Source organism: Lepidochelys olivacea, assembly GCF_965140295.1.
Source record: "Lepidochelys olivacea isolate rLepOli2 genome assembly, chromosome: 4".
Taxonomy (NCBI): Eukaryota; Metazoa; Chordata; order Testudines; family Cheloniidae; genus Lepidochelys; species Lepidochelys olivacea.
Window position 1 is genome coordinate 146,795,314 of NC_140414.1, and position 26,996 is coordinate 146,822,309.

At 51.1% G+C, this 26,996-nt stretch overlaps 1 protein-coding gene across 3 annotated transcripts in view; it reads left to right on the forward strand.

Moving 5' to 3' along the window:
* PAIP2B (poly(A) binding protein interacting protein 2B) overlaps positions 1-26,726 on the forward strand; it is a 43,202-nt gene extending 16,476 nt beyond the window's left edge. For 2 of the 3 annotated variants that reach the window (XM_084627627.1, XM_084627629.1), the window contains exons 2-4: positions 11,136-11,290; positions 22,877-23,053; positions 23,670-26,726. In XM_084627627.1, the coding sequence (XP_084483753.1) occupies positions 11,144-11,290; positions 22,877-23,053; positions 23,670-23,726 (381 nt within the window). In that variant the 5' untranslated portion in view covers positions 11,136-11,143 and the 3' untranslated portion in view covers positions 23,727-26,726. Of the gene's footprint in view, positions 1-5,853; positions 5,985-11,135; positions 11,291-22,876; positions 23,054-23,669 lie in introns of all 3 variants that reach the window. The other variant, XM_084627628.1, reaches the window with a different exon arrangement.
* Positions 26,727-26,996: the final 270 nt, after the last annotated feature.

A 26,996-nucleotide genomic window follows, 5' to 3' on the forward strand; every position in this document is an offset into this window, starting at 1 on the left:
TGCTGTCTTCAGTGAGACCAGGATTCGGCCCTAATATTTTGCAAAGGGCTTTGAGATCCTTGGGTGATAAGTGCTTTCCAAGTGCAAAGCATTATTAGCACCTCAGACGACAGTGGTGAGCTCTTCAGAACTGCCAGGGATGGGGTGAGGGGTTGGGCAAGAGTCCCAAGCAGCCTGGGTAGGGGAAGGCACAGATGTTGGACTCAGCCCATGGCATCACCAGGCCAATAGTATTAGAGCTTTGCGTGGAACAAGTCTCACAGACTTGGTGTTGTGGAGAAGGGGCTGCCTGCTTTCCTTTCCAGAAGATTGCTCTCGTTTTTCTTATATCAGCAAAGTGCTGCATGAAGCCACTAAATGCTGTGCTCTGATGGACCCTAATGGTGCTTTCTTCTCTCTCTCAGAACTGAGTGTGAGACATACCTGCCATGCAGGGCTGAATGCAGATCTCACTGAAGAGTGCTAGGCCCCAATCTGGGTTCCGTTTTATATCAGCGTTGGCATGAAGGAGACCTCTTCTAGAAGCATGAAGCAGGCAGGAGCTTTGCTGTCTTCAGATGGACCTTCTTGGTGTGCTGGGCTCTCTCTGAAATCAAGTCAGACCATACTGTGCAACCTGGCTGAATTCAGCTGTGCTCACTGGGAAGCAGCTTGAGCAAGCATGACCTGGCATTGAAACCCCAAGGAAAAGAATCCACCTTGGTGTGACCATAGGCAAGCCCCTTGCAAGAAGCAGAGCTGCTGAAATGGCAAGAGTTGGCTGGAGCTGGAAATCTGGGTTTTGAGGGGACGCGGATGCCAGAAGATCAAACTGTTGATGAGCATTAAAAAGCTCTGGCATTCGAGCTCTGAGGCGCCTTCTGGCTGAAACCTGGAGCTGGAGTGCCATGTGATAAGGACAGCAAGAGGACTGTGAGGTAGAGCTCTGAAACGCTGCAGTACGAGTGGCTATACTTGGTGAACAATGTGAGCAAAGCTGCCTGATGTGTGATTGCATCTTAAGTCTGATGGGGGGTGTTATGAAACCATTGGGCCAGATTCTGGCCTGGGTTATGCCAGAATGCATATGGAGTAATGGTTAAATGAAGTTGCTCCAGATTTACACCAGTGTGACTTCAGACCAGTATGTGGCCGGATAGATTTTTATAGTAAAATACTGTGAAGATGCAAAGAGACCTTTGTGCAGGGCGCCGCAGGGCAAATGCAGCTGTGAACAGGACCTTTATTCTGCCGCAGGATTGCTGGACTCTTCCATACACTGCAGAATGGCAATTTTGAGACATGCTCATTTAGAGTAAATGGAGGGGTTTTTGTGTGTGTGTGTGTGTGTGTTTTTTTTTAAGAATTCGGAATGAAAATAAATAATCCATTCTGTACTGTCGTCCCTGTGTTTAGTTTGATTTTGTGCTGATCCTACATTTTTTAAGACAGTGCTCGCTTTTGTACTGACCAAGTGTCACTGCGTTGTAGCGATTGTCAAGAGGGTGGGAAGCTGGTGGACTTTTTATCTACACAGGGCACAACTGGGCTTTCAGCATATAGGGGAAAGAAGTTTGGGATTGTGTCATAAGCACACTCGCTGCATGCGGGGGAAGTGTTTGACGAAAAAGATCTGTTGCGAAAGAATCAGAATGTTAACATTTAAGTGCCATCTTTAGATTTCAGGATTAACATCCTGTTGAGATGAATGGGGTGATTCACCCCTCTTAGAGCCATTGTTTCAGACTGTCTGCAGATTCAGGCAGGCAGGACTGCATCATTTTATATTTGCTCTTGTTTTCAGAGATGTCCCTGGAACCATGTGAGGCCTAGAAATGTGTTTTCTTAAATTAAAATCTTACATGCTGGAGAATTGTACTATGAAGGATGGCCTAAAAGTGAACTCTGAGGTAAATTCCGTGGATATTGAGAATCACAAGCTGTCAGACAAATGTTAACTAGTGGTTGTAACGTTGCAGACGTAAGTCAGAATTCTTACTTTCTTCTTCCAGGAGAGAGACCATGGGCAGCTAAGTGACTTTGCCTTTTGTTGTGTAGCTAGCATTGGGAAAGAACCTTGGAGTCCTGAGGTGAAATCTTGGCCCCGATGAAGCCAATGGGAGTTTTGCCACTGACCTCAGTGAAACCAGGGTTTCACCCCTGCTTCCCAGTTCCCTGCTCTGAGAGATACATACAGGCCAATTTTGAGTTGTACCCCGCTAACTGACACAGCTGTGTTACAATGAAGTCAGTGGATAGCGTGGTGAAAGGTGACCTGCAAAGCTAAAACAGTCGGTGCAGGACCAGTGGCTCTGACTCCTGCACATAACTCTTTCCCTTCTGGCTATCTGTGCAGGTATTTTTTTGACGCCCATCACTGTGGTACATGTTAGCAATAAGCTTGCTGAAGGATGCAGTCCACTCATGTTCTGTACAGTTCCTGCTGCTTGTGTGAGCAGCAGCCTGCCTGCAGATCTAACGGCAAAGGCCTGTGTCAGCCAGTGACCCTTCCTTAGTGCTTTCCTGGCTTTCGGGGCCTTGGCTCTAGCTCAGTGAAATCCTGTGCAGTCAGAACAGCCTGGCTGGTATCCAGCACCATGCTAGCTCACAGCATCTCTCACTCCCCCTGTGCAGAAAACTGCTGTGGCCAAGGCCCAAGGGCTGGGCCTGGCTAGCGTCCGAAGGGGACATGTTCGATCCAGCTGTTGGGCCGTGCAACATTCCAAGTGCTCCAGGAGAAGTTGGCTGGGGGCTGGCGGCGCACAAGCGGAAGTGTATGACGCTGACAGCAGGCGAGTGGCAGGCCCCACTGATTTGGTCGCCTTGCTACGCACACCCAGTAGGGATGACACAGTCACCTCCTGTTCACATGTGTACAGCAGGAGGAGATTCACTGCAGAAGTCGGGAGTGAGGTGCGTCCCCAGTTGCCGGCACAGGTATGAGTGATGCTTGTCAGCTGTGCTGGTAATAGTTCTTGTTTCAATCCACACGGTGTCTGTGTGTTCCAGTTTTGGAAGCTAGTGAACAGCCAGGACCAAAACATCTGTGCCACGTGACTTAATTACTATGCTTCCTTTGACTCCAAGGAGCCAAAAGCCGTAGTGGCACGTACAGTGCGAGGAAGTATCCTTGTGTGCTTGATACTGTACAGGTCTTGGGCTTCTACAACACCGCCACTGGTGATGGATGTGCTACGCCGTTGGAAAGCATCCGGCTAGGAGGAGTGTTTGTGGTGGGTGTGCTCCTACATGCTCAGGTGGATTTTGAACCATATATCTCAGAAGGACTACTTGTTGGACCTCAGTTTTGGAAACTTTTCTCATGGAGGCACAGGGTGTCCATCAGCCACCTGGTGTTTCCTGCATCCAACCCTAGATCCTATCTGGCACTGTCTTTCTGCAGCTTTCAGAGGGTACTGTTGTCCTGTCTGTCAGACTTGGATTACAGAATTAGCTTTGTCATACCCTTTTCAGGCCTGCCTCAAGTACCCAGCAGCCAAATCATCGAATGCGTGGCATTAGTCTCCAGCCATCCTGTGAGACAGCCAGGGCAGCTCTGGTGTACACTGTGGTTTCTTTGTGGCATGCTCTTAGCTCCAGGATTCCTTCACTTGAGCTTCCAGCTGATGTCTAATTCAGCTTTGTCTGGTCTTCTCATAGTTCCATCAGCAAGCAAGAGGGACGATACACCAATTTTACTGGGTGACTAAGCCCAGTTCCCATTGAAACATCATCTAGGCATTTTGCAAAGAACAGGGCTGTGCAGAAAAAACAATTTCTGGACCGACAGCTGCTGTGATTGTCCTTCCCTTTTCAGACTTAAATGTGATGGTCTGGCCACGTCAGCAAATGTCTAGATGCCAGATTTCTTGATGGAGCTGAAGCTAGATGACTTATCAGAATCAAATGCACGTCTCTCAGATCTCTCCATTTGTTCTTCACCAACATCTGCTGTTGTCTGTGGAGACTTGATACATCTGATGTTACATGCAGACTAGTAGATATGTTGGTAAGCACCTCTGGATGTGATTCAGGGCCAAATGGGTTTGTCTTATCAATGATATGGTCGGTGAGAGCTGTAACATGATCTTCATCTTCTTCAATGTAGAGACAAGGACTTGTTTGTTGCCTTTGTCCTCCTTGCTTCTTGTTAGGTCATAGCGTTTGCATATTCATAACATGAAGCTGTGTATGGTCATGTCTAACGCTAATACTGACCTGTGCATAAGTGTGTCTGACATATTCTAGAAATTAACTTTTTAATTCAAAGGCTAGTACAGCACATGTAGGTGATTGCAAATTAAAACCTTCTACCAGGCAGACTGGATGCTACAATGTACATACAAAAGTTTACCAATGGAGAAGCATCACGTTAAGAATTCCCATACTTTACATATACCTGCTATGCAGTACAATCTGTAGGTACGGCATCTACTGTGGCTAGTGCACAGCCTTCAGTGTGAGATTCATCTGGTCAGTGAACTTCAACTGAAAATATAGAAAATGATTTGTGAGATATCTGACAATTAAGAATATGCGACATGAAAACACTTCGTGTTAGGATATTGCAAAATGTTGATAGTCGCCATTTTTGCCACAGGCTAAACAGCCCCATTGTTTTGGGGCGGGGGCGGAACTTGTCCACGCAAAACCAATAACAGTCTTTTCATACATTATCGTTTGGTTGCGTTGACCAGTAACCCACGGCAGTAAGTTGTTGAAATGAACCACTGTAGTCATGTTGTCTTGTTTCTGGAACTGTGCAAAAAATGGCTCTCCTTTTGGGTACCATTATTTTGTCTTGCCTGCAGGCTGATGGCGACATTTGACAGCTCCATGTCAGACCTCATCTAAATACGCATAGTATAAGTTTTCAAATGATCTATGATGTTGGTGTGCAGAGGGTGGGCACGTTTAAGCTCCAAAAATCTGGCCCGTTTTGGAGAACTACTGCATGCCTAAAGAGCTTACCCTGAGCTCTGTTGGCACGTGAACAGTGCACTTCTCTATGGTTAAGTGTGTCTGCACTGAGTTTCTCCGCAAAATCTAATAACAGCAAGGATGGGAGTCTGAGTGTAGTGTGGTGGCTGCTGTCTTGTTTTAGCTGCAACCCTAACTCCGCCACTGACTTTCCGTGTGGCCTTGGCCAGTCTATCTCGTCGTCCCAGCTGTAACGTGGTGATGCTTAGCTACAGTACTTCTTGGTTAGAAACGAAACAAAATAAAACCGAGCCCCTGCCCCAGGGGACTTAGTTTCAACATAAGACAAGAGATGGGAGACAGACATGAGCAGAAGGAAACAATGATCAGCATGGTCAGGTGGTGGTGGTCCAGCACGGCAGCAGTTTAACCATTGTCAGTTTTGTGCAAGCATCGTGGCAGAGGACAGTTTGAAGGAGGACGATACATTAGTTTTGCAGATGTTCATGGGGAGCTCCTTCCCGCATGAGGGGCAGTCTTGGAGAAAGCATGAGGGTGTGTGAAAATTTGACAAATGGGTGCTGGAGACTGCTATTGTGGGCTGATTGTGAGTGAGGATCAACAGCTTGGTAGCAAATGAGATAGGTAGGGTGGGGACTGGCTGTGAAGGGCCTTGAAAGTGAAGACCAGCAGTTTGTTTGTTTGTGCTCAAGCAGGGGGAGCCAGTGGAGGACTGTGAAGAGAGAGGTGACGTGGTCAAAGCGACGAGCTAGGAAAATGAGCCATTGGCTGGGAGGACTTTATCTCATGGCATTCAGTGCTTAGAGAACTAGTGAAACAGGATCCTGGCAATCATCACAGAATGTCCCTAGCTAGGGACCTGGATTTCCAAAGTGGAATGACCAAGCAGGTCATGAAGAAGGGTATAGGCTCACTTTCTGCCTCCTGCTGCAGGTCACCTTTACAAACAAACAGCTGCCTTCTTCCATCTGGCCTGTATGGTCTGCATCTGTAGCCTGGTGTTGAGATGCCCTCTTGAGTGACTCCGGCATGGTGGGAAGGAAAAGAGAAGCACAGCCGTCAAGGTATGTGAGAAAGGGAGACAGCCGGGGTGTGCTGTGGGGCATGACCCCATAACTCAGTAACTAGCTGTCTCCGGTATCAGGTTTAAAATGACATCATGGGTCCAGGCCCAAACTCAGAAGAGGCCCCGGCACCTGGACCATGGCCCCGCTCGGCCCCACCCCTACTCGGTCTCTTCCCCCTGAGGTCCCGCTCACTCCTCTCCGCCCTTCCCTCCACCCTTGGGGAAATGAGGTTGAGCACGGGCAGGGGCTCAGGGTAGAGTATTGGGTGGAGTGAAAGTGGGGGCAGGGCCTCAGGGTGGAGCACAGGCGAAGCACGGTGCGTGGGGCCCACAAAAGATTAATCCAGCCCTAGTTGTCTCTCTGGCTACATCTTGCTTTTCTCCAATTCAAAGTTCCCGGCCTTTGCTGAGCCTCTGAGCTCCTGGCCTGGTGTGTGTCCCTTCCACGGTGTACCTCATCAGGGCTCAGTGTTTTCCCTCGATTTCTTTGTAGACAGTTGTTTCTTCCTGCCTACTGGTGGTGTTGCTCAGCAGGGTAGCACTCCTTTCCCCATTGCTGGAGGGAGTGATGATGCAGATAGCGGGCCCTGTCACGTGGTGGGGAGCTCACATTTGGTTCTCAAGTGCCTGGCAAAGCGATGGAGGAATCCTTTTGCCGCTGGGAAACTGCTGCAAAGCTCTGCTCGGCGTGGGTCTAGCTGCACTGAGGGAACAGGCCTGGGATTACACCTAGCACAGCTGATCAACGCTGTCAGGTGTGGGTGGATGGCAGAAGCTGCCTTTTGTTGTTTGTTTTTATTTTTGGGGCACTTGATTTTTGTGCTGCCACTTTAACTGCCCCAATCTCTGCAGTTACTGGTACAGCTCCTCCTGGCTCACACCTGGTGCTAAGATCAGTGTCCCTGCCACATCCCTGTGTTTGCATAGAAGGGTTTACTCTGGATAGTGTTAAGGAACGGTAATCCCTGCCAGTTCTTTAACCCTGCATGAGGGGTTGGCTTTGCCTGTGTAAACATCTTGTTTTCTCAGCGGAGCAGAGAAATAAGGGGAGACTGGATTGGATTTCTTAAAGGGGAGGAAAAACTCTATTGTGTTCTAAAACTTCAGCATCCTCTTGCCCCCACCCTGCCTCTGTAATCTTCCCCTCGACCCTCTGCTCCACAACTCTTTTCCTGCCTTCTCCACCACCTTCCCCCCCAGGCTTTGAGTGATGCCTGGTTGGGAAGCTTGCCCTAGCAAGGAAGAGGACCCCACCCTATTAACTTTTGCAGCATTTAACCAGTCATTTTAAAAACAAAAACGTCTTCAGCTTTTCTGGTTGTGCTAAACCTTCCAAATGGGACCTGGTGCGGTCTTCCAGAGTCTGCAGACAGACAGTTCCAGGGCCCCTGCTCCTGCTATTCTGCCCTACAGATGCAACATTAAGATTCTGGTCAGTTTCCGCTACTGTCGAGAACCCTGTAGACAGCAGCCGGACAAGCTGATTCCTGCTACTGCTTGGGGACAACTGGAACAGCAGCAGAGGTATTCGTGGAGGAGGGGTTGGCCTCTCCCCCACATACCAGGCGGCTGTGGTAGAGGGAGGTGAAAGAGGAAAGATCCTTATTTCCTGAAGCTAAAACGTGGGTGTGGAGCTTCACATCAGAGTCCTCTACAAGCCAGAGGCTGATGGAATAACCAGTCAGGATCTAGGGTAGAAATCCCAGCAGCAGGGGAGCTGGGCTTCTCAGCCCCCACACAGCCTTATGCTTTGGATCCACCTCTGTCTAGTGGGTCTAGTTCTCTGGCAAATAAATGATGATGGGTAAGTATTTCAGGCCTTGTTCTCCTACAGGAAATGTGGCTGCTTCTCCTCCTCCCCCATAGTACATGTGCTAAATGAGTATTGCAGAATTCCAGCTGCTGTGGGAAGCGTGGGGTGGGGAGGAAGACTGTGTCAGTCTGCTGCCCAGAGTCCAGATCTGAAGCCAGCTGTGATCCAGATTCTAAGAGGAGAGAACATTTCAGCATGGTTGTGGGCGGGGACAGGGTGCTATGGAATGAGACCTGTTTTGGATGTGGCCAGAAAAGTGCATGGGGCTGAGTCAAATAAGACTCATCCCACTTTTCCTCTGCCTTGCAAGATGGCATCTGTCAGAGTTGGAGCTACCCAAAACCCCAGGGAAGACTAAACATCCACAGACACATTGTAACTAATTTGTGGGGTTTGATTTTTTAATAGTATTTTACATTATATAGCCTGCTACATCTCGCATTCCTCTCTTCCCATGGTTTTCCCCTCCATTCACAGTAGGAATTGAGATAGATGTGTTTCGCCTCATGCAATTTTAGTGTGTCTCATGATATTTGTAGTTATTAAAGCTCCAGCTTCTGAAGTCATGGGAATGTGTGTCTCAGCTTTTGTGTAAAAAGTTTCTAGCTCTCATGGTTCTAGGCAGTGGTGGCTGGAGCCGGTTTGCACGGGTTCGCTAGAACCAGTTGTTAAATTTAGAAGCCTTTTTAGAACCAGTTGTTCTGCGAGGGAGAACCGGTTCTAAAGGGGCTTCTAAATTTAACCGGCCAAAAGTGGCGCCTTAGGCACCGACTCCAGGGGTGGTCCAGCCCTGGAGCACCCAAGGGGAAAATTTGGTGGGTGCAGAGCACCCACCGGCAGCTCCCCGCCCCAGCTCACCTCCACTTCGCCTCCACCTCCTCCCCTGAATGCACCGCCCCGCTTTGCTTCTCCGTGCCCCCCCCCCCCCCCCCCCCCGGCTTCCCACGAATCAGCTGTTCGTGCGGGAAGCTGGAGCAGGCTGAGAAGCAGGCGGCAGCTTCCCACTCAGGCCCAGGGAGGCAGAGCGGAGGTGAGCTGGGGCGGGGTGGCGCGAGGAGGGCCGCCCGCGCCGCAGCAGGTAACCCGGGGGGATGTGGGGGGGGGCGCAGAGGAACCGCTCCCCGCCCCAGCTCACCTCTGCCACCCTCGGCCTGAGCAGGAAGCCGCTGCCTACTTCTCAGCCCTCCCCGGCTTCCCGCGTGAACAGCTGATTTGTGGGAGGCGGAGAAGCAGAGCGGGGCGGCGCGTTCAGGGGAGGAGGCGGAGCGGAGGTGAGCTGGGGCCGGGCGCGGGGTGGGGAGCTGCCGGTGGGTGCTCTGCACCCCACCAGTTTTCCCCGTGGGTGCTCCAGCCCCGGAGCACCCAGGGAGTCAGCACCTAAGGCACCACTTCTGATGTGATCAGTGGGTGAGCGGCCGTTCCTCCTGTTCCCCCCCAGCTACACTCCCCCACCCCTAGGAGCCAGAGGGACCTGCCGAATGCTTCCTGGAAGCTGCCCTAGGTAAGCACCGCCAGGACTCCCCACCTCGCCCCCTGGCAGGTGCCTCTGGCTCTTAGGGGTGTGGTGGGCACCCACTATGGTGGCCTATGAGACTGTCCTGCCCAGTTCTGGGGGCAGTCAGGGGACAGGGGAGGGGGGTGGATGGGGCAGGGGTCCTGGGAGGGAGGGCATCAAGGAACGCGGGGGAGTTGGATGGGGCAGGAGTCCCAGGGGGCGGGGGTGGGCAACAACCCCCTCGTGGGGTGAGGAGGGAACCCGTTGTTAAGATTTTGGCAGCTCATCACTGGTTATAGGAGACGGCTTAAAAACCTAACCCAGGTGCATCCTGACAGGCTGAGAAACCAGAACGTTGAGGGGAAGAAAACCACCTATTTTAAAAAGTCTCATGACTTCTAAGTTACTCTCAGAATTTCTGCAGGCCTGAGTCCTGGTTTTTGCTGTTGGTGGGTTTTTTTGTTAAGTGTGTGGGCTGGCGATATTGATTCTAGGGATGGGCCTGTAAATGAGCCGGTTTGCAACCATCCTGGACGTTAGAAATGAACTCACCTATTCAGTCATGTAACCTCCCCTTTCCAGTCAGGGGAGAGGCCAGGACTGCCCCATGGAATCCATTTCAGTAGTAAAGGCAAGAAGGTTAAGTTTGGTGTGTTTGCCCCCTTAAGGTTCGCCATGCGATGTTAGCCTGCGTCTGTTGTACCTCCTGCATGGTGAACTGGTTAAGTAGGGATCAGATGTGGGGCAACGTGGAGGAGTTAACATGAAGAGAATTTGAAACCTGAACTCCTGAGCGTTCCTGCGTTTAAATGTTCAAAGAGCATATTTAGTTTTTACTTTCTAAGTCGGCTAAAGAGGATGGGGTGGGAAAGCCCAGGGCTGGGAATCTGAGAGCTGGCTTCTGTTCCAAGCCCTGTTGCTGACTCTGTGTGGCCCTAGGCGAGTCACTAAAGTCAGGGCTACGCTACAAAGTTGTCAGTGGAGCTATGTCGGTCAGGTGTGTAAAACCACACTCCCCGGTGACACGCTAAGCTGGCAAACCCCCAGCATACACGTAGCTGTGCAGACGAGAGCTTTGGTCAGCATCGCTGCCGCTGCTCGGGGAGGGGCGGTTACCGGGCTAGCAGAACTTCCCCTGCGGGCAGCATGTGCTGCTGCCACATGAGGTACTTTGACCGAAAGATGAAGCCTCAATTAACTGAGTGTAAATGCTGATAGATCCCTAAGGATCTCCTGGGCACTGCACATCCATCCCCCAGGAGAGCAGTGCGTGCTGGAGTAATGAGACAAGTGACAGGTGCTGTACACCTTGGAAGCTCTCATCTTGTGAGATCGGACAACACAGATCATCCTCAATATGCTGGGCAGGTTTTCCGCCTGGTGGGGCGAGACCCAAGCACGGCACACGTACCTCCTTTCTTGCTCTGGGGTTGAGTCATGCGATGGTGTGGAAGTCCTGAACTCCCTGAAAGGGGGTTCCAAAGAGGATGGATCTAGACTGTTCTCGGTGGTGGCAGGTGGCAGAACGAGGAGCAATGGTTTCAAGTTGCAGTGGGGGAGGTTTAGGTTGGATATTAGGAAAAACTTTTTCACTAGGATGGTGGTCAAGCCCTGGAATGGGTTACCTAGGGAGCTGGTGGAATCTCCTTCCTTAAAGGTTTTAAAGGTCAGGCTTGACAAATCCCTGGCTGGGATGATTTAGTTGGGGATTGGTCCTTCTTTGAGCAGGGGGTTGGACTAGATGACCTCCTGAGGTCCCTTCCAACCCTGATATTCTACGATTCTATTCGTGGTCTGTCGCTTCCCTCCTTCTGATGCTCCCTGTTTTCCCCTCCCCACAGAACCAGTAATGATGAATGGTTCCAACGTTGCCAATACGACGACATCCAACACGAAATCCAAAGACGAGCAGGTTGTAAACGGGCACGATGAGAAGGAGAACAACCCTTTCGCAGAGTACATGTGGATGGAGAATGAAGAGGATTTCAACAGACAGGTGAGAGGGAGGCAGCTGGCTCCATATCTCTCTGCAGCCCTCATTCCTGAACCAAATCACACTTCCAACTGGGTGTGCAAACGGGCCGGGGGACGAGTGGAGGAGGGACAACCTGCTCCTGTTCTCCCCACCCTCCCATCCTCCAATAACATCTGGCCACGGTGACAGAAAGGACATGCCCTTCCCCCAGACTTTGCTCTGAATTTTAAGCAAGTCAGTTCCTGCCTGCCCAGTTTGGAAAAATCAGGCCTGAGTTGGGCATCCAAAAATGGACGTGCCCCAAATCACAGGTCACTTCCAACAGCATCGTGCATAGGGAAGGGGTTAATGACTTGAGCGGGAGGTGCTTGCCAATAGGTGGACTGGAGAGGGTCACAGTGTTGTTGCAATAACCTTAGAAGCTGTTTGCTCTGAATTTGAGCAAATGGCATCTGAGCAGAGGAAACCGTGGTAGGAGAGAGTTAATGGTCTGCAAAATACTTGATAAATGATGATCCAAACTTTGCGTGACTCTCCTGTCCCATGAGAAGCTTGTAACATGTTGCTTCGAAGCTTGTGACTTGGATGATGATGAGGTGGGAGCACTGCAGGGCTTGGTTTTTAGGCAGTCTCCCCATTCCCAACACACAGTCTTATCCCCTTGCTTCTCCCCTGGCCTCGCATAGATTTCGTCCCGCTGCCAAGCCTGTGCGATGTGGCAGGGGAAAGCTTGCCGGAGCTCTGCAGAAGGGAACAGCACACGCCTCTAGCTGGAGGAAACTTAGACTCTGCTTGAGCTGGGTGGGGAATGAGCTCGCCTGCTGCTGGCCGTTCCATTGGCTGAGCAAGCGCCTGCTATGGGCAGGAAACCTGAAACTTTCCTGCTGGAGAGAGCGGACAAAGGCCTGCTGCTTTCCTGAAGTTCCCCACTCACTCGGTATCCTCAGTGTACCTGTGTGGTGGGGGATTGTTCCAGCTGAGGGCAGGAGCGATTGGATGGAGGCCATGCTTCCCTCCCCTCCCCCAATGCCCCAAAAGGGGAACTTCCTCAGTCTTTAATGTTCTCAGCAGAAAATCTCCATCTGGGAATGTTTAAGCTTGTTCCCATGGGAGCAAACCCCAGCCTCCAGGGCTCACATTAACCCTTCAGCGCAGAGCCGTAGTCCTGTCACGCCAATTATGCAACAGTCGTTACTGAACTATGGTTCACGTGTTTTTTTGTTTTGTTTTTTAAAATTGCAACTAGACACAGCAGCCGCCCACGAGCAGCTGCACGGGCGGGACTGTGTTAGACTAATTAGAGAGAATGTTTGCAAAGTGCTCAGCTGCTGGAAGCCCCATGGAAGCGCTCATAAGCCGTGTTATATTGAATTCAGTTTGTCTTTTTTCCCCTGAAGGGAGCATACTATGGATGGAGGTGGATGGGGGGTGCTAAGGGGCAATAGATAGGAGTCATGGGGTGAGGAATGAAACTCCAGGGTGAATGCTGGGGATCTGTTTGACTGTGGAATGGGGTCCAATTGCTTGGGACTCTTCAGTGAGATTGCAAAGGGAAACCAGTCTGTGCCTTCCTGCATTCGCCTGCTTTGCCAGCCTCAGCTCTTCGACTAGACAGGCTTTGAATCTGGAGCTATCCCAATGATCTAAACTGGACGGGAGATGCATGCGTGGGATTATGGCAGCCAGACCATATAACTTGTATTGCAGGAGCACCTCAAGGCACAGGGAAGGACCAGGATTTGCAGAGCTGCCAGGTGTTGCCCATTTTAGATGGGACCATCTGCGTTACAGCCTTGACGATGGCGCGGTCAGGCTTCTGTCCCTGGGAGTGTGTATTCCAGCCTGCAGGGGGCTTGATGCACCCGTGGAGAGTAGAAACTGGTCCCAGGGGCATAAGAAGCTCAGCCAGCTTTTTCGGGACAGTCTGAGGTTTCGCTGAACGGTTTCTAATCCTGATGCTTCTCGGGGAGAGCCCTCCAGGGGGACAGCACTGGATTGGGTCACAGACTCAGGTGAACCATAGAGATGGGAACCTATGTCATCCGAGGCAGAGGTAACTCTCAGCCCATCACTGTGGGTCATGCCACTGCAGTGAGTGGAATTAGCCTGAGTTGGGCTTGGCTCTGTTTCCCACTGATAGTTTCATCCCTTCAAAAGGCTGTGTTAAGAGACCATCCCCTTCCCCCCACCCTCCTCAATCCCTGTGGGGGTTGGAGGTCCAGGCAGCGACAAGACAGACCTGACTTGTGGCCAGTCCCAACTGGGTGACTTGTCCCTAGACTTGGGGTTGAATCCTTCCCAGATTCACTTTCTCCCTGTTCCCTGCCAGTTTTCTGGAGTGTTTGTTTCCTCCACACAGTGCTAGCCAAACAGAGAAGTGTCTGGGTGTCTTCACAAGCCCCCAGGCTCCTTGCCATGCTCCTCCCTTATTTGTTCCAGCAATGGGCCTTTTCCCACGGAAGGAAGGCTCCTGACCCAGAGAGCCTGCACATCACAGGGGGAAGAACAGGAAGCAATGGGCTCTGGTTGTAATGGAGAAAACGCAGGTTCGATACCGGAGGAAGCTAGAACAAGCAGTGAGGGGAGTCGGTGGAGTTGTAATGCTTGGGGGAAGGTGCGAAGGAGATTTTAAGAGCCCCTCAAATAAGGCACATTTTTAACAGTGAGGGCAGTTAACCACCGGAACAACTTCCCACGGCCTATGGTGGATTCTCCATCGCTGGCAATCTTTAAATCAGGATTGGATGATTTTCTAAAAAATCCGCTCCAGTTCATACAGGAATGAATGTGTCACGCGGGAGGGCAGGCTAGGATTAACAGCGATCCCCTTAGAGCCTGTGAGTCTCCGAGCTCAGACTGTCCTGACCGGATAGTGTAATCGTGCGAGCCTTGTCTACACTCCTGGCTTAGCACCAGGACATCTGCTGGCTACAGGTACGGATTCTGCTAGTGTGGCTATTCCCTTGCACATCTGGGCGTTGTCAGCCCCAGGTTTTGCTGGTTTCCTTGTAATACCCCTCCCCCCCCCCCGCCTCTACACGTAAGCACCTGCAAGGGTGCCCAGCACCGTTGCTCCCAGCAAGGTGAAGTACTGTACTCCATAAGTGTCTCCCTCCCACCAGGCAACCAACCCCCCTGTGTAGCTCGGGAGAAAGCACTGGCATCTCCATGACCAACTCGACTGTGTCTGTTCCACAGCTCAGCTGCATCGTTCCAGTATCCACAGCAAAAATGCAAAGCCCTGAATGAATCTGCGCGGTAGCTGGAGGTGCAGTTGGCTCAGCCTTCGGGGGCCATGCTCCTGCCTGGATCTGTAGCTCAGACTGGGTTAAGGCGGGGTTCTACCTACTGTGGCCAGTCTGAGACCCAGTACCGTGCATTCATCTGCGCATCCTCAGGAGGGTGGGATCCAGAGCGGGGCTTGACGTGCAAGGAAGGCTCTGAGCGCCTGCATAAAGCAACCAGCAGGCGTGGGGTGGCAGGGTTACACTGATGGGTATTTAAATGACAGGAAAGAGGAAGCAAGAAGGCTGCTCTAGGAATAAAAATGCACGAGGTGGGATGTACTGGAGCAGAGTCAGCTCGTTTGGGAGCGGGGAGTTTGGCAATCATGGAACCTCCTCCTCCTCCTCCTCATTGTTTCTCCTCACCTCTGTTTCTCCTCACTAGTCTCAAGGACCTGGAGGGAGCCCACGCTGCGCTCTTTCGCAGCCTCTGTGCAGTCCAGTTGTTTAACCAGCTGATTTGGGGGACTAATCTGGATCTGATGATATTCATCTATCAGACAGCTGCAGCAGCAGATGCCAGTCCTGTGCATACTGGGGGAGCTCTGTGGCAATCAGTCACTGCTGAAATAAGTCTAAGTTAACATTCGTCAGACAATCTGCAATAAACTTCTTGCAGAATACAGCAATATAGGGATGGCCAGACCCTGTTAGACCAGGACCTACCTAGTTCTGTATCCTGACTCTAGGGGCCTGTACCACTAGATGTTGCAGAGTAAGCTTCTAGAAACCCTGAGGAGACAGCTAGGGAATGACCTGCCCCCAGGGGAGGTGTCCCAGAGCTGGCTTACAAGGCTAATGCGGAGACTTGGTTTTAGCCTGCATTGCTGTAGAACAGGGGTCAACAACCTTTCAGAAGTGGTGTGCCGAGTCTTCGTTTATTCACGCTAATTTAAGGTTTCGCGTGCCAGTCATACATTTTAACATTTTTAGAAGGTCTCTTTCTATAAGTCGTTAATATATAACTAAACTATTGTATGTCAAGTAAATAAGGGTTTTTAAAATGTTTAAGAAGCTTCATTTAAAATTAAATTAAAATGCAGAGCCCCCCGGGCAGCGTAAGTGCCACTGAAAATCAGCTAGCGTGCCACCTTTGGCACGCGTGCCGTAGGTTGCCTACCCCTGCTGTAGAATAACCTTCAGATCAGAGAAGTCTCTGATCAGCTGTTACAGCTGAAGGGCCCTGTACTGTGGGGAAACTTAACTCAGTCCTGAGCTGACAGGAGGAGCTGGTCTGTAGGATTTCAGGCCAGATCACATATTGAAGTGTTGGGTTTGTTTTTTTTTTTTGCTCCAGGCTTAGGCTGGGCTTGGCTCTGTCTCCTGACAGATGCTTCCAACGCAGGCCTCTGGCTTGCAGTTTCACAAGGGCTTGCTAAATGCTATTGCGATTGCAAGGTCAAGGAATGGCTCTTTCCAGACACAGCAGACCCTGCTCCCCTGTGGCCTGCAGTGAGTCAGGGTTTCTACTGGGGCAGAGAGGTGAGCGCTTCCCCCTGCCTTCATAATCTTTGCCAAGCCTCTGTTGGATGGGGAATAGCCTGAGACTTTTTAAGAAGAACTTTGTAACTAAATTGGCCATGTGGCTCTGAAGTAGCTAGGGTGTGGCTGGAGTCCAGCTAAAGACCCTGTGGCACATTTGCTTCCCTGATGAATTGCCTGCTTGGTGCAGTAGGTTATAAGTAGGGCCCTATAAATTCACGGCCGTGAAAAACACACAATGGCCTGTGAAATCTGATCTCCTCTGTGAAATCTGGCTATTGTGGGGGTGCGGTATTGCCACCCTTCTTTCTGCGCTGCCTTCAGAGCTGGGCAGCCGGAGAGCGGTGGCTGCTGGCTGGGCACCCAGCTCTGAAGGCAGAGCCTCCGTCAGGAGCAGCGCAGAAGTAAGGGTGGCCTGGTCTGGGGAGGTACCCTCACTTTTGGGGAGGGGCAGGGCCAGCCTTGTGGGTGAGCAACGTGGATGACTGCCCAGGGCACCGTGGACAGAGAGGTGCTGTGGTTACCCATCGACATACAGCCAGCCCAAGGCCCCTATAACCCCTGAGTGCTGGGGAGGAGCAGGGCTGGGGATGTCTTGGCTGGGGGCGCCGACCCTGCGCCAGGCTCTAGCTGCTAGTCCTGGCTGGGCTGCGGAGGGATGGGACTTCCTCTTCCCCTGCACGGGCCGCTCCCAGGGCCAGGTCAGACTCCCCCCTCCAGTGGTGGTGCAGAAGTAAGGGTGGCTTTGTGTTTAAGGCATGGGACTAAGAGCTGGGAACAGAACACACAGTATCCCAGCTCTGTCACCAGTGTCCTATGTGGTCATGGGCAGGATGCGCTCTCTTGCTATGGCTCAGTTTATCCATCTGTGAAATGGGCTATTGGGCGTTTAAAATGCATTGCTTATGCCCTGATGGCTATGCGAGCCAAAAACCACAGTGCCTGCCCTGAAGGGCTTAGTCAGATAAGACAAGATGCACTGGGAGGTGGAAGGAAGGTGGTACTTCCGATGCCTTGTTCTGTGATGCAGCGTTGTGATGGAGAAGGCCTCTGGCTGACTGGGGGTGGTTAGTCCCTTTGGGCCATGTGGAAGCAGCAAGTCTTTAGGAGGGATTCGATTGGGGGTGGGGAGCCAGGAGTACTGGGACCACGAAGCCTTTCCATGTATGGGTGGACGGCAGGAGAAGATGCAAGCTGTGGTGTGGAGCAGAGCAGAGGGATTCTATTGCTCGCTTGCTGTGCCTCGCTGGAGTGTGGTCTGCTTGAGGGGACTGTGTGCTGAGCGTGGGGGCCTGCTACCTAAGGCTGAGAGCTCCTAAGGAGGCTCTAGCCTGCTGTCCTTAGATTCCTGATCTGTTTAGGATCCCTTGCCGGGGATGGGGCTGCTCAGGGAGAAGAGGGGTTTAAGAAACCAGCTCCTAAGCAACCAGAGGAGCTAGCAAACAGGAGACTTTTGCGCAGGAGTTTGAGGGGGTGTGTGTGTGTGTGTGCGCGAGAGGCACCTAACAAACATTCTCTAAACTTAGACCGATATCACTTCTCACCCCTACTGAAGAACAAAAACGTCCTACAAGAGTAAAAAGAATGCCGGCAGAAGTCCAGCAGCAGAGTGCGGGCAGGGGAGGATATCCGGTTTATTGCGCTGAATGCTGCATGCGCGATTGTGGCATACGTGTGCATTCAGTGCAGGTAGCTCCTGGCCTTCAGAGACCAACTATGGGCTCTGGAGACCAGAGTGGCTGAACTGGAGGAGCGATGGGAGACAGTGAGGTGCACAGAGGAGACTTTTAGGGACATGGCAGAGCAGCCCCATCCCCACTCTGACAACCGCGGGGCTGTTGAGAAGGATGAATGTCTCAGAAGGAGAATATTAAGCTGGAATGGAGGAAAACAATCTCATAGTTAGGACCCTCCTTTCAGATGGTGTCACCGTGTCCTCGCATTGAGGATATCCCTCCAGAGGAGGGGACTCCAGTTATTGGGAAGAGACAGGTAATAGTCATGAGGGCTTTGGTTATTAGAAACATAGATAGCTGGGTTTGTGAAGGCCAGGAGAACCAAGTGGTGAATTGCCTGCCAGGTGTGAAGGTTGCAGACCTCTTAAGACATCTAAACATACTTGTGTGCAGTGCTGGGGAGGAGCCACTTGTCATGGCCAAGACCATAACAGGGTTAAAAAAAGAACTAGGTAAATTCATGGAGGATAGGTCCATCAATGGCTATTAGCCAGGATGGGCAGAGATGGTGTCCCTAGCCTCTGTTTGCCAGAAGCTGGGAATGAGCGACGGGATGGATCACTTGATGATTCCCTGTTCTGTTTGTTCCCTCTGGGGCACCTGGCATTGGCCGCTGTCGGAAGACAAGATACTGGGCTAGATGGACCTTTAGTCTGACCCAGTAGGGCCATTCTTATGTTCTTATGGTACACGTAGGTATCCATGACATAGGGAAAGGTGGTAGAGAGGTCATGGGAGGCTAAATTTAGGCTGCTAGGTAAGAGATGAAAGTCCAGGACCTCCATGGTAGCAGTCTCTGAAATGCTTCCAGTTCTAGAGTAGAACTGCAGTATCTCACTGCATGGATGAGAGACATTGGTGTAGGGAGGAGGGTTTTAGGTTTATTAGGAACTGGGGGGCCTTTTGGGAAAGGGGGAGCTTACACAGGAAGGATGGGCTCCACCTAAACCAAAATGGAATCAAGTTGTGGCATGTAAAATTGAAAAGGTCATTGAGGAGTCTTTAAACTAAGGGCTAGGGGAAAGCCAACAGGTACAGAGGAGCATGCAGTTTGGACATAGACTTCCTTTGGGGTGGGAAGTACTACATCCTAGTAAAGAGGGAGGATAGAAGTTGATAAGGTAGGAGCTGAAGAAAAACAGTCAGACCAAAAAAGAGTCCCACTCACTTATATCACATCAAGGCAGACAACTAAGTATTGACAAATTTATAAGTGCTTATATACAAATGTAATAAGATTAAATATTAAGACAGGTGAACTTGAGTGCTTGGTGTTAAATGAGGATATTGATATAATAGGCATCACAGAAACTTGGTGAAACAGTGGTAATCAATGGGACACAGTCATACCAAAGTACAAAATATATAGGAATAACAGAGTAGGTCGTACTGGTGGGGGAGTGGCATTGTATGTGAAAGAAATCAGAGTCAAATACAGTAAAAATCTTAAATAAATCAAACTGTACCATGGAATCTCTAAGGATAGAAATTCCATGCTTAAACAATAAGAACATAGCAGTAGGAATATACTACCGACCCCCTGACCAGGAGGGTGGGGGTGATCAGAGAGGCTGGGAAAACAGAAAACCCAGTATGATCTGGAAAAAGGGGTGTAAACTGTGAGCTGGCAAAATCTGCTGATATTACAAAATTACTTAAGATAGTTAAGTCCAAAGCTGACAGTGAAGAGTAGCAAAGGGATCTCCCAAAACTGGGTGGTTGGGCTACCAAGTGGCAGGTGAAATTCAATGGTGATAAATGGAAAGTAATGCACCTTGGAAAACATAATCCCAACTAGAAAAGGAGGACTTGTGGCACCTTAGAGACTAACCAATTTATTAGAGCATAAGCTTTCGTGAGCTACAGCTCACTTCCTCAGATGCATATCGTGGAAACTGCAGCAGGCTTTATATATACACAGAGAATATGAAACAATACCTATTCCCACCCCACTGTCCTGCTGGTAATAGCTTATCTAAAGTGATTTCCAGCACAAATCCAGGTTTTCTCACCCTCCACCCCCCCACACAAATTCACTCTCCTGCTGGTGATAGCCCATCCAAAGTGACAACTCTTTACACAATGTGCATGACAATCAAGCTGGGCTATTTCCTGCATAAATCCAGGTTCTCACATCCCCCCACCCCCATACACACAGAAACTCACTCTCCTGCTGGTAATAGCTCATCCAAACTGACCACTCTTCAAGTTAAAATCCAAGTTAAACCAGAACATCTGGGGGGGGGGGGGTAGGAAAAAACAAGAGGAAACAGGCTACCTTGCATAATGACTTAGCCACTCCAAGTCTCTATTTAAGCCTATTTAAGAGTTGTCACTTTGGATGGGCTATCACCAGCAGGAGAGTGAATTTGTGTGGGGGGGTGGAGGGTGAGAAAACCTGGATTTGTGCTGGAAATCACTTTAGATAAGCTATTACCAGCAGGACAGTGGGGTGGGAATAGGTATTGTTTCATATTCTCTGTGTATATATAAAGCCTGCTGCAGTTTCCACGATATGCATCTGAGGAAGTGAGCTGTAGCTCACGAAAGCTTATGCTCTAATAAATTGGTTAGTCTCTAAGGTGCCACAAGTCCTCCTTTTCTTTTTGCGAATACAGACTAACACGGCTGCTACTCTGAAACCTGTCATAATCCCAACTATACATATAAAATGATGGGGTCTAAATTAGCTGTTTCCACTCAAGAAAGAGACCTTGGAGTCATGGTGGATAGTTCTCTGAAAACATCCTCTGTGTTTCAATCCTTCTACCTCCTGATTTTGAATATCTGCAGTTACGTTTTTTGTCCTCAATTCCTGCTGTGGCTGGTGGATCTCTGCTCTAGACCGCCAGTGAACCTCCACCATCTGGCTGTGTTGGAGAGCTTGAGCCCCAGTGGAGGAGTTCCCTCTTCTCCAGCGTGCACTCCGTAGGAGTAGCCTGCCACCACGTGTCGGCATAAACACACTGCTGGTGTGGTTTAACGAGTGATTATGTGTTCTTTGATGGACCGCTCCCAGAGCAAACTCCAAGAGTCTCACTTCTTATTCCCTGCACACAGAGTGGGAATGTTTATCTGAGCTGCCCTGTGGGATGACACCAAAAGTGACAGGCTGAGCTACTTCTGCAGTGGGTTTTGTCACTTCTGTGCAAATCTAATGTTCCACTGAACCCTGGAGCTGAGCTGCGCTAGAGACAGAAAGGGGCCTGAAAGGTAGTGTACCCTCCACCCATAGTGTGCCCCTTGTGTCCAGGTGCGAAGCTGCAAAGAGCACTGCTCTCCGGCACCTCATGCTGACCGCCTGCCTCTCGCCGGGTCTTCCAGGTGTCAGCCGTCCAGCCAAGTCAAAAGTTCAGTCCCCTTCCGGAGTAACAGAAAGGTCCAAGTGAAAATCCTAACAAATCCAAGTAGTTTTTCCTCTGCCCCTTGTGGGCCAAACTAATAGCTACTTCTGCAGCCGGATTGCCCATGCTGCCTGCTATCTGCAGGGTCTCTGGCAGTTTGCCCTGGGGTCGCCCTGCTCCCCCGTAGGAGCCCTGTTTCAGGACTTCCCCCATAGGAGTCTACTCAGCTCCCCATGGATTTCTTCTCACTTGACCTCTCCTTCCTTTCCCTTCCCAGAAGCCGGTTTCCCCCTCTAGGATGCTGTAGGCCAGTGCCCTCTCCTCCCCCCAGAACCTGATGACAGGAGCCGTGCCACTGTCCCCCTTCTTGGGGGACCCTGGCAGTTCTCTCTGGGTCTCACCCTGCACTCTGAGCCCTCATTCACAGAGGCCTGCTCTGTCTCCTGTGGGCTCCTTCCAGCCTGCAGCAGCTGCTGGGTCTCTCTAGAGAGATCCTTTGTGCCCCTCTTTATACAGCTTGAGCAGCCTCTATCTAGCTCAGCTGCTCCATTGCCAATTAGCTACAGGGCTGCCACTTGGAGCACTTGAGTGCTCCCAGGTGTCGCCCACAGCGTCGTCGTGAGCCAGTTGGGCCCTCGTTCTCGTGAAGAGCCACTGGTCCCATGAGTGGTCCATGTGGACTTCACTGAGGCACAGATAGGAGACTGGAGCGGCAGCCTATACTCCACTGAGCTGCGGGTCCTTAGTGCCTTTTGAGACTCAGGCCAGCTGCTTAGGTCCCCAGCTTTGAAACCTGTGACTTGACCAAAGCCCACCCGACAGGTTGGTGGCAGAGCCAAAGATGGAACCCAGGAGTCCTGGCTCCTTGGCAGCTACTCTTGCCACTAGAGCACACTCCCTCCCAGCGTTCTACAGTAATTGTCCAAAACGCTCCGTCTTGTAGTGCGTGTTAATAATAGGCCGGTGCAGACTGAAGCAAACAAGCAATTGAAGGCAGAGCTGTAGAATCCTATTGCCTTCCCAGGGCTAATGCCTTGCAAAGGTTGGGGTTCCTGCTTTGAGCCCCATCCACATTACACCCTAACCTCCACTGTCACAGTCCTCTAATTGGCTTGGATGCCCAATTCGACGCATGCGATGAGCAAGCTCTGCTTGAACATGTGCACCGTGGCTGTGGCAGGGAGTGCCGTGCTGGCAAGTTTAGGTGGGGCGTGTAGATGGACCCAAAGTTGTAGTGCTCCCTTCTGAACTGACTGCTGCTTGCCGTTCACGGTCCCTCTGACACGGTCGGTGCACCCTAAGGGCCATGTTTACACATGGCTTTGCCTCGCCACCTCGGAGGCAGGACTCCTGGGTTCTGTTTCTGGCTCTATCACCCACCTGTTGGGTGGGCTTTGGGCCAGTCACTTTCAGGCCAGCTACGTAAGCCCCCAAGTTTAATTTTCAAAGGTGTTAAGAACCTGCCTCCGGCACGGCCAGATCTTAGTCCAGGATTAAACCGTGGCTCCGGCATGGTAAAAGCATGTCTCAGCGTGGCATGGCTTTGCCACACCTATGTTCCTAAAGTGTCCATCCCACAGCTTTTCTCCAGGGCATGGGGAGATGTACTCTCATTCATAGATTTCCAGGCCAGAAGGGACCACTGTGATCATCTCGTCTGACCCCTCCCCGGTAGCACATACTGTGCTGAGCATGCTGGGTGCACTCAGGCAGGTGGCGTTCGACCCTCAGCCCTGATGGTTCTTTCCCCTTCCTGGCCAGGTGGAGGAGGAGCTGCAGGAGCAGGACTTCCTTGACCGCTGTTTCCAGGAGATGCTGGATGAAGAGGACCAGGACTGGTTCATTCCATCACGCGACCTGCCCCAGGGCATCGGGCAGCTGCAGCAGCAGCTGAATGGCCTCTCGGTGGGCGACAGTTGCAGTTCAGAGGATATTTTGGTAAAGATCTGGGAGCAGGTTGTGTGCGGTAGTGGTCCCTGGGGATTTCCCTACCCTCAGCAGGGCCCTGTCTCAGGGTGGGGAGCACCAATGAGGGCAGAGCACTTCTCGCTGGTGGGGTTTACTGAGCCATTGTGTAATCCTCACTAGCACTGGTGGGATTCGCATGCACTGCATGGTGAGAATACACCCCCCTCAGGGTTGATGAGTCCCCATTTCCTTCCATGACGGTCCCACAGGCCAGGAGTAACCATCCCAGCTTGGTATGTCTGAGGGGTTACGTTCTGCAGGGCTTCCCCTGGGTCTGCAGGAGGCGGGGTGGCTGGTTGTCATACCAATGAGCTATGCCCATCACTTGGGTAACCCCAGGCATCTGAGATAATCTGTACTGGGATTTCCTGATCTGGAAAACACTGCTGATTGTGGGGCCTTGCAGGGGCCTGTGGGTGTTATCATCCTGCAGCACAGACTGGGGGCAGGGGAGATGCTCTGCATCAGTTCCCATTACATGGCATCTTAAGTAGCCAGATCTCTGGGTAGAGAGGAGGAGAGGGGGGTGAGGTGGAGAGAAATGCACGGTGAGAGGAATGATCCATCTCCCTTTTCTCCATTTCAGAGCAAAAGCAACTTGAACCCCGACGCCAAGGAGTTTGTTCCTGGAGTGAAGTACTGAACCTTCAGGCAAACTTTGAACAGACTGTGTCCCTGGCTTTTGGAGTGGGAGAGGGGGGTGGGATAGGATCCAGGCTAGAGTTGAACTCGGCACGTGAATGGAGTCGCCGCGATGCAGGGAAATCTTGCTCTATAAGCTTATCGGGTACCTTTTTGTTTTTCCTTTATAGCATCTCTTGTTTGGGCAGGCGGCTTTCTGGGACTCGGAGCCCTGCGGGCTTATCTTGTGACTGCTACTCCATCGACAGCCAAGTCCAGGTGTGTGCTTCAAACCAGCTAGCAGAGGCCATTTTTGAAAGCAGGTTTCCTGCTCTCCTTCCCATCCACAGCATGCCAGGAAATGCTGTGGGGAAGGGTGGGGCTTGGGGAAGGATCCGGATTGGGTACGCTTCATATTTCCATTCAGCAGGGATTTCAGAAAAGCTGAAGCGTAATGAGGCTGCGACGCAAATCCTTCCAGCTTGCTGGATTTCCCAGCTTTCCTCTGGAAGCACAACAAACGCCCTTCCTTTGCGTGCACCGACCCCTAGACTGGGTAACTCTCTGCAGACCAGGAGAGAAGTCCGGCCTGCTTTTCTTGTTGGTGGAAGTTCTCAAGCCAGGGAGATCAGATCGGCAAGAGGCCAAGCGACCACTGGGGAAATGGCTCCTTCTACAGAATGTCCATTCGCCTTGGCTTTTTGTTTCTGTTCTTGGGCTTATTCAGTGCTGCAGGCTGCCCCTCTGAAACCTCCAGCATCTGCTGTTTACAAATCACTAGGCAAAGTGACCCACCTTTTGGCGTAAACAAAAAACAAACCCAAAGGGAACTAAAATACTCCCCACTCCCCAGCATGCTGCTGAACGGCTCTATGGGGAGTTGTGTTCCAGCTCACATGGCAAACCCTCCTTGGAGAGGAGAATGATCCATCCACGTCTGGTGCGCTCCTTATGGGCCCCATCCTGTACGGTGCAGTGCTCCCCTTAGAAGAAGATACTCAGCAGCTTGTAAGATCAGGCCCTGGCTATTTGGAGTGTGGTCTGTCTGCTCCCTGGGCATGCCCGAGTGTCTCATGAGAATGCTTCCCTGGCTTGAGAGAAGCATTGGGGCTGCTGGTCATCACCTTCCCCAGACAGGAAGGGCCTGGCTTGATGTCCTGACTTGTGCCCCACAATTTGCCTCTTGCCATGTGAGATGCTCGGTGGGTGTGGAGGCAAATTTGGCTTTTGATAACGAATGCTTTGAGCTGATGAGAATTGTTGGCAAACAAACCAGAGACTCCAGGACACCTGTGGGAACCAGCTGGGAGCAGGACACTCTGCCCATATTGTCAACCAGTGTTTCTGAATGGTCCCATGGTTTGGGATTTAACCATTGGGCTTGGGGGAGTGTCTCAGCAGTGGTACGGTCCCCTCAGAATTTAGGCATCCAGGTATTTAGAGATTAAAAGCATCCTGGGTTGCAGGAGTTGATGTCACTTCTGAAGCCCTCCAAGCCACGGTTAGACACATGGTCTGGGAAACACAGGAACCTCCTGTAACAGGAAGGGATTTCCAGCCTCAGACTAGTCTGGAGGAGTGGGAAGAGCAAGTCCCCTGTGAGCTGTCAGATGGACTTGCTGGGGCCGTATGGAAGGCTGGGGAACCTTCAGCATAAAGGTGAGAGGGAGCAGCTTTTAGGAGGCATTGCCCACCACCTTGTCCTTGGGCTGACGGAGGGCCTGCAGGATCAAGCTCTCTAGAAGCAGATACCAGGAATTTTCACATGAGCTGGTAAACCGCAGGCCCAGCTCCATTTGTAACAGACAAGCTCACAGCTTCCCTCTCCTCTGTGCCAAGCCGAAGCCATCTCCTCTTGCAGCAGGAGGCCAGGATCCAGGCTTCAGCTTCCCCAAAGCAGAGCCCCAGCCTCTTTGGGTTTTAAACCATCTTCTGGGAGGTTGGTGGTTTCCTCCTTCTGGGAACCAAGGTCTGCAACCTCCGCGCCAGGTGGACCCAGCTGTCTCTCAGTGAGGTTGCCTTGGCTGACGCTTGCTTTTTTTACTACATCTGGCCTTGGTGAAGTAGACTGGGGTTCTCTGCTTTGTCCATGTACAACACAGGCCACAAACACCCAGCTTCAGAGTGCGACCAGGTTTTTAATCTCCTCTCCCTGCTGCAGCTTTTTATATCGTCCCTTGGAACTTTTTCATTAGATTGGCAATGGGGATTCTGGAGTCCTTTCAGATCTCACCTGGGCTGGAAATTTAATGACATCAGAGAGCTGCCCACTGGCCTATGTGAAGTGAGTGAGGTTCTCAGGCTGGTTCCCACTGACCTGGCAAACCCCATTGCGCCTGTTGACAATCTTAGAAGAAGGATCCATGGAGCATGACTACCCCTTACGGCATAGTCGAAGCACATGGCATTGTTGCTCTCTGTATGGGACCTGCTTTGGGATTAAACTGAGAGATCCAATCTCCGTGGCTGTCGGGCTGACGCCTTCAACCAGCACTAAACTCCCTTGCAAACTTCACCCAGGATCGGAAGTGGCTCAAACTGGAGTCTTACTGAAGTCTGCAGGTACCTGTATGAATATTGCTACATAGTGGCAGGATTGGGCCTGGTTGTGTTGTGTCCTCCTGTTCTTGGGTACAACCGTTGCCTTTAGTGCCTACTTTCTGTTGCCCCATCTAAAAGGGGTTTTTCCATTATCTGGAGCCAGAGCGCACGCCTTGCTACGCATCTAGCTATGAATGGACTGTGGCACGGGAACAAAAATGTTCAAATCCCAGCTGCCCTTTGGAACAGCCCAGTCTTCTGGGTCAGCGTGGATTCCACTGCCATGAGAGAATAATGTCCACGTGACTGTGCGGGAGTGGTAAGGGTGGGCATACAGGTCAAACTTCTTTTGTATCACTGGTTGAGTTCTCAATTCCCCACCACCACCTTGCTCTGGCTTCTTTCTGACTTTTGAAAACACTTTCTGATGACGTGCTGTACATTTTTAAGATACGCATTATTAAAAATAAATCTTTTTGGAGTTGTGCAGTGCAGTTCATAGATCTTTCTAAGGGCCGGGTAAGCTCCTAATCCATGGGCAACTCCCACAAACATCAAGATCCCAGTAGGATGCCTTGTGTCAACTTGTTCTTTCACAAGTCCTCGTTATGGAAAAGACACCCATAATTCAGTGTTAATAAATGTAAAGTAATGCACATTGGAAAGCATAATCCCAACTATATGTATAAAATGACGGGGTCTAAATTAGTTGCTACCACTCAAGAAAGAGACCTTGGAGTCATTGTGGAGA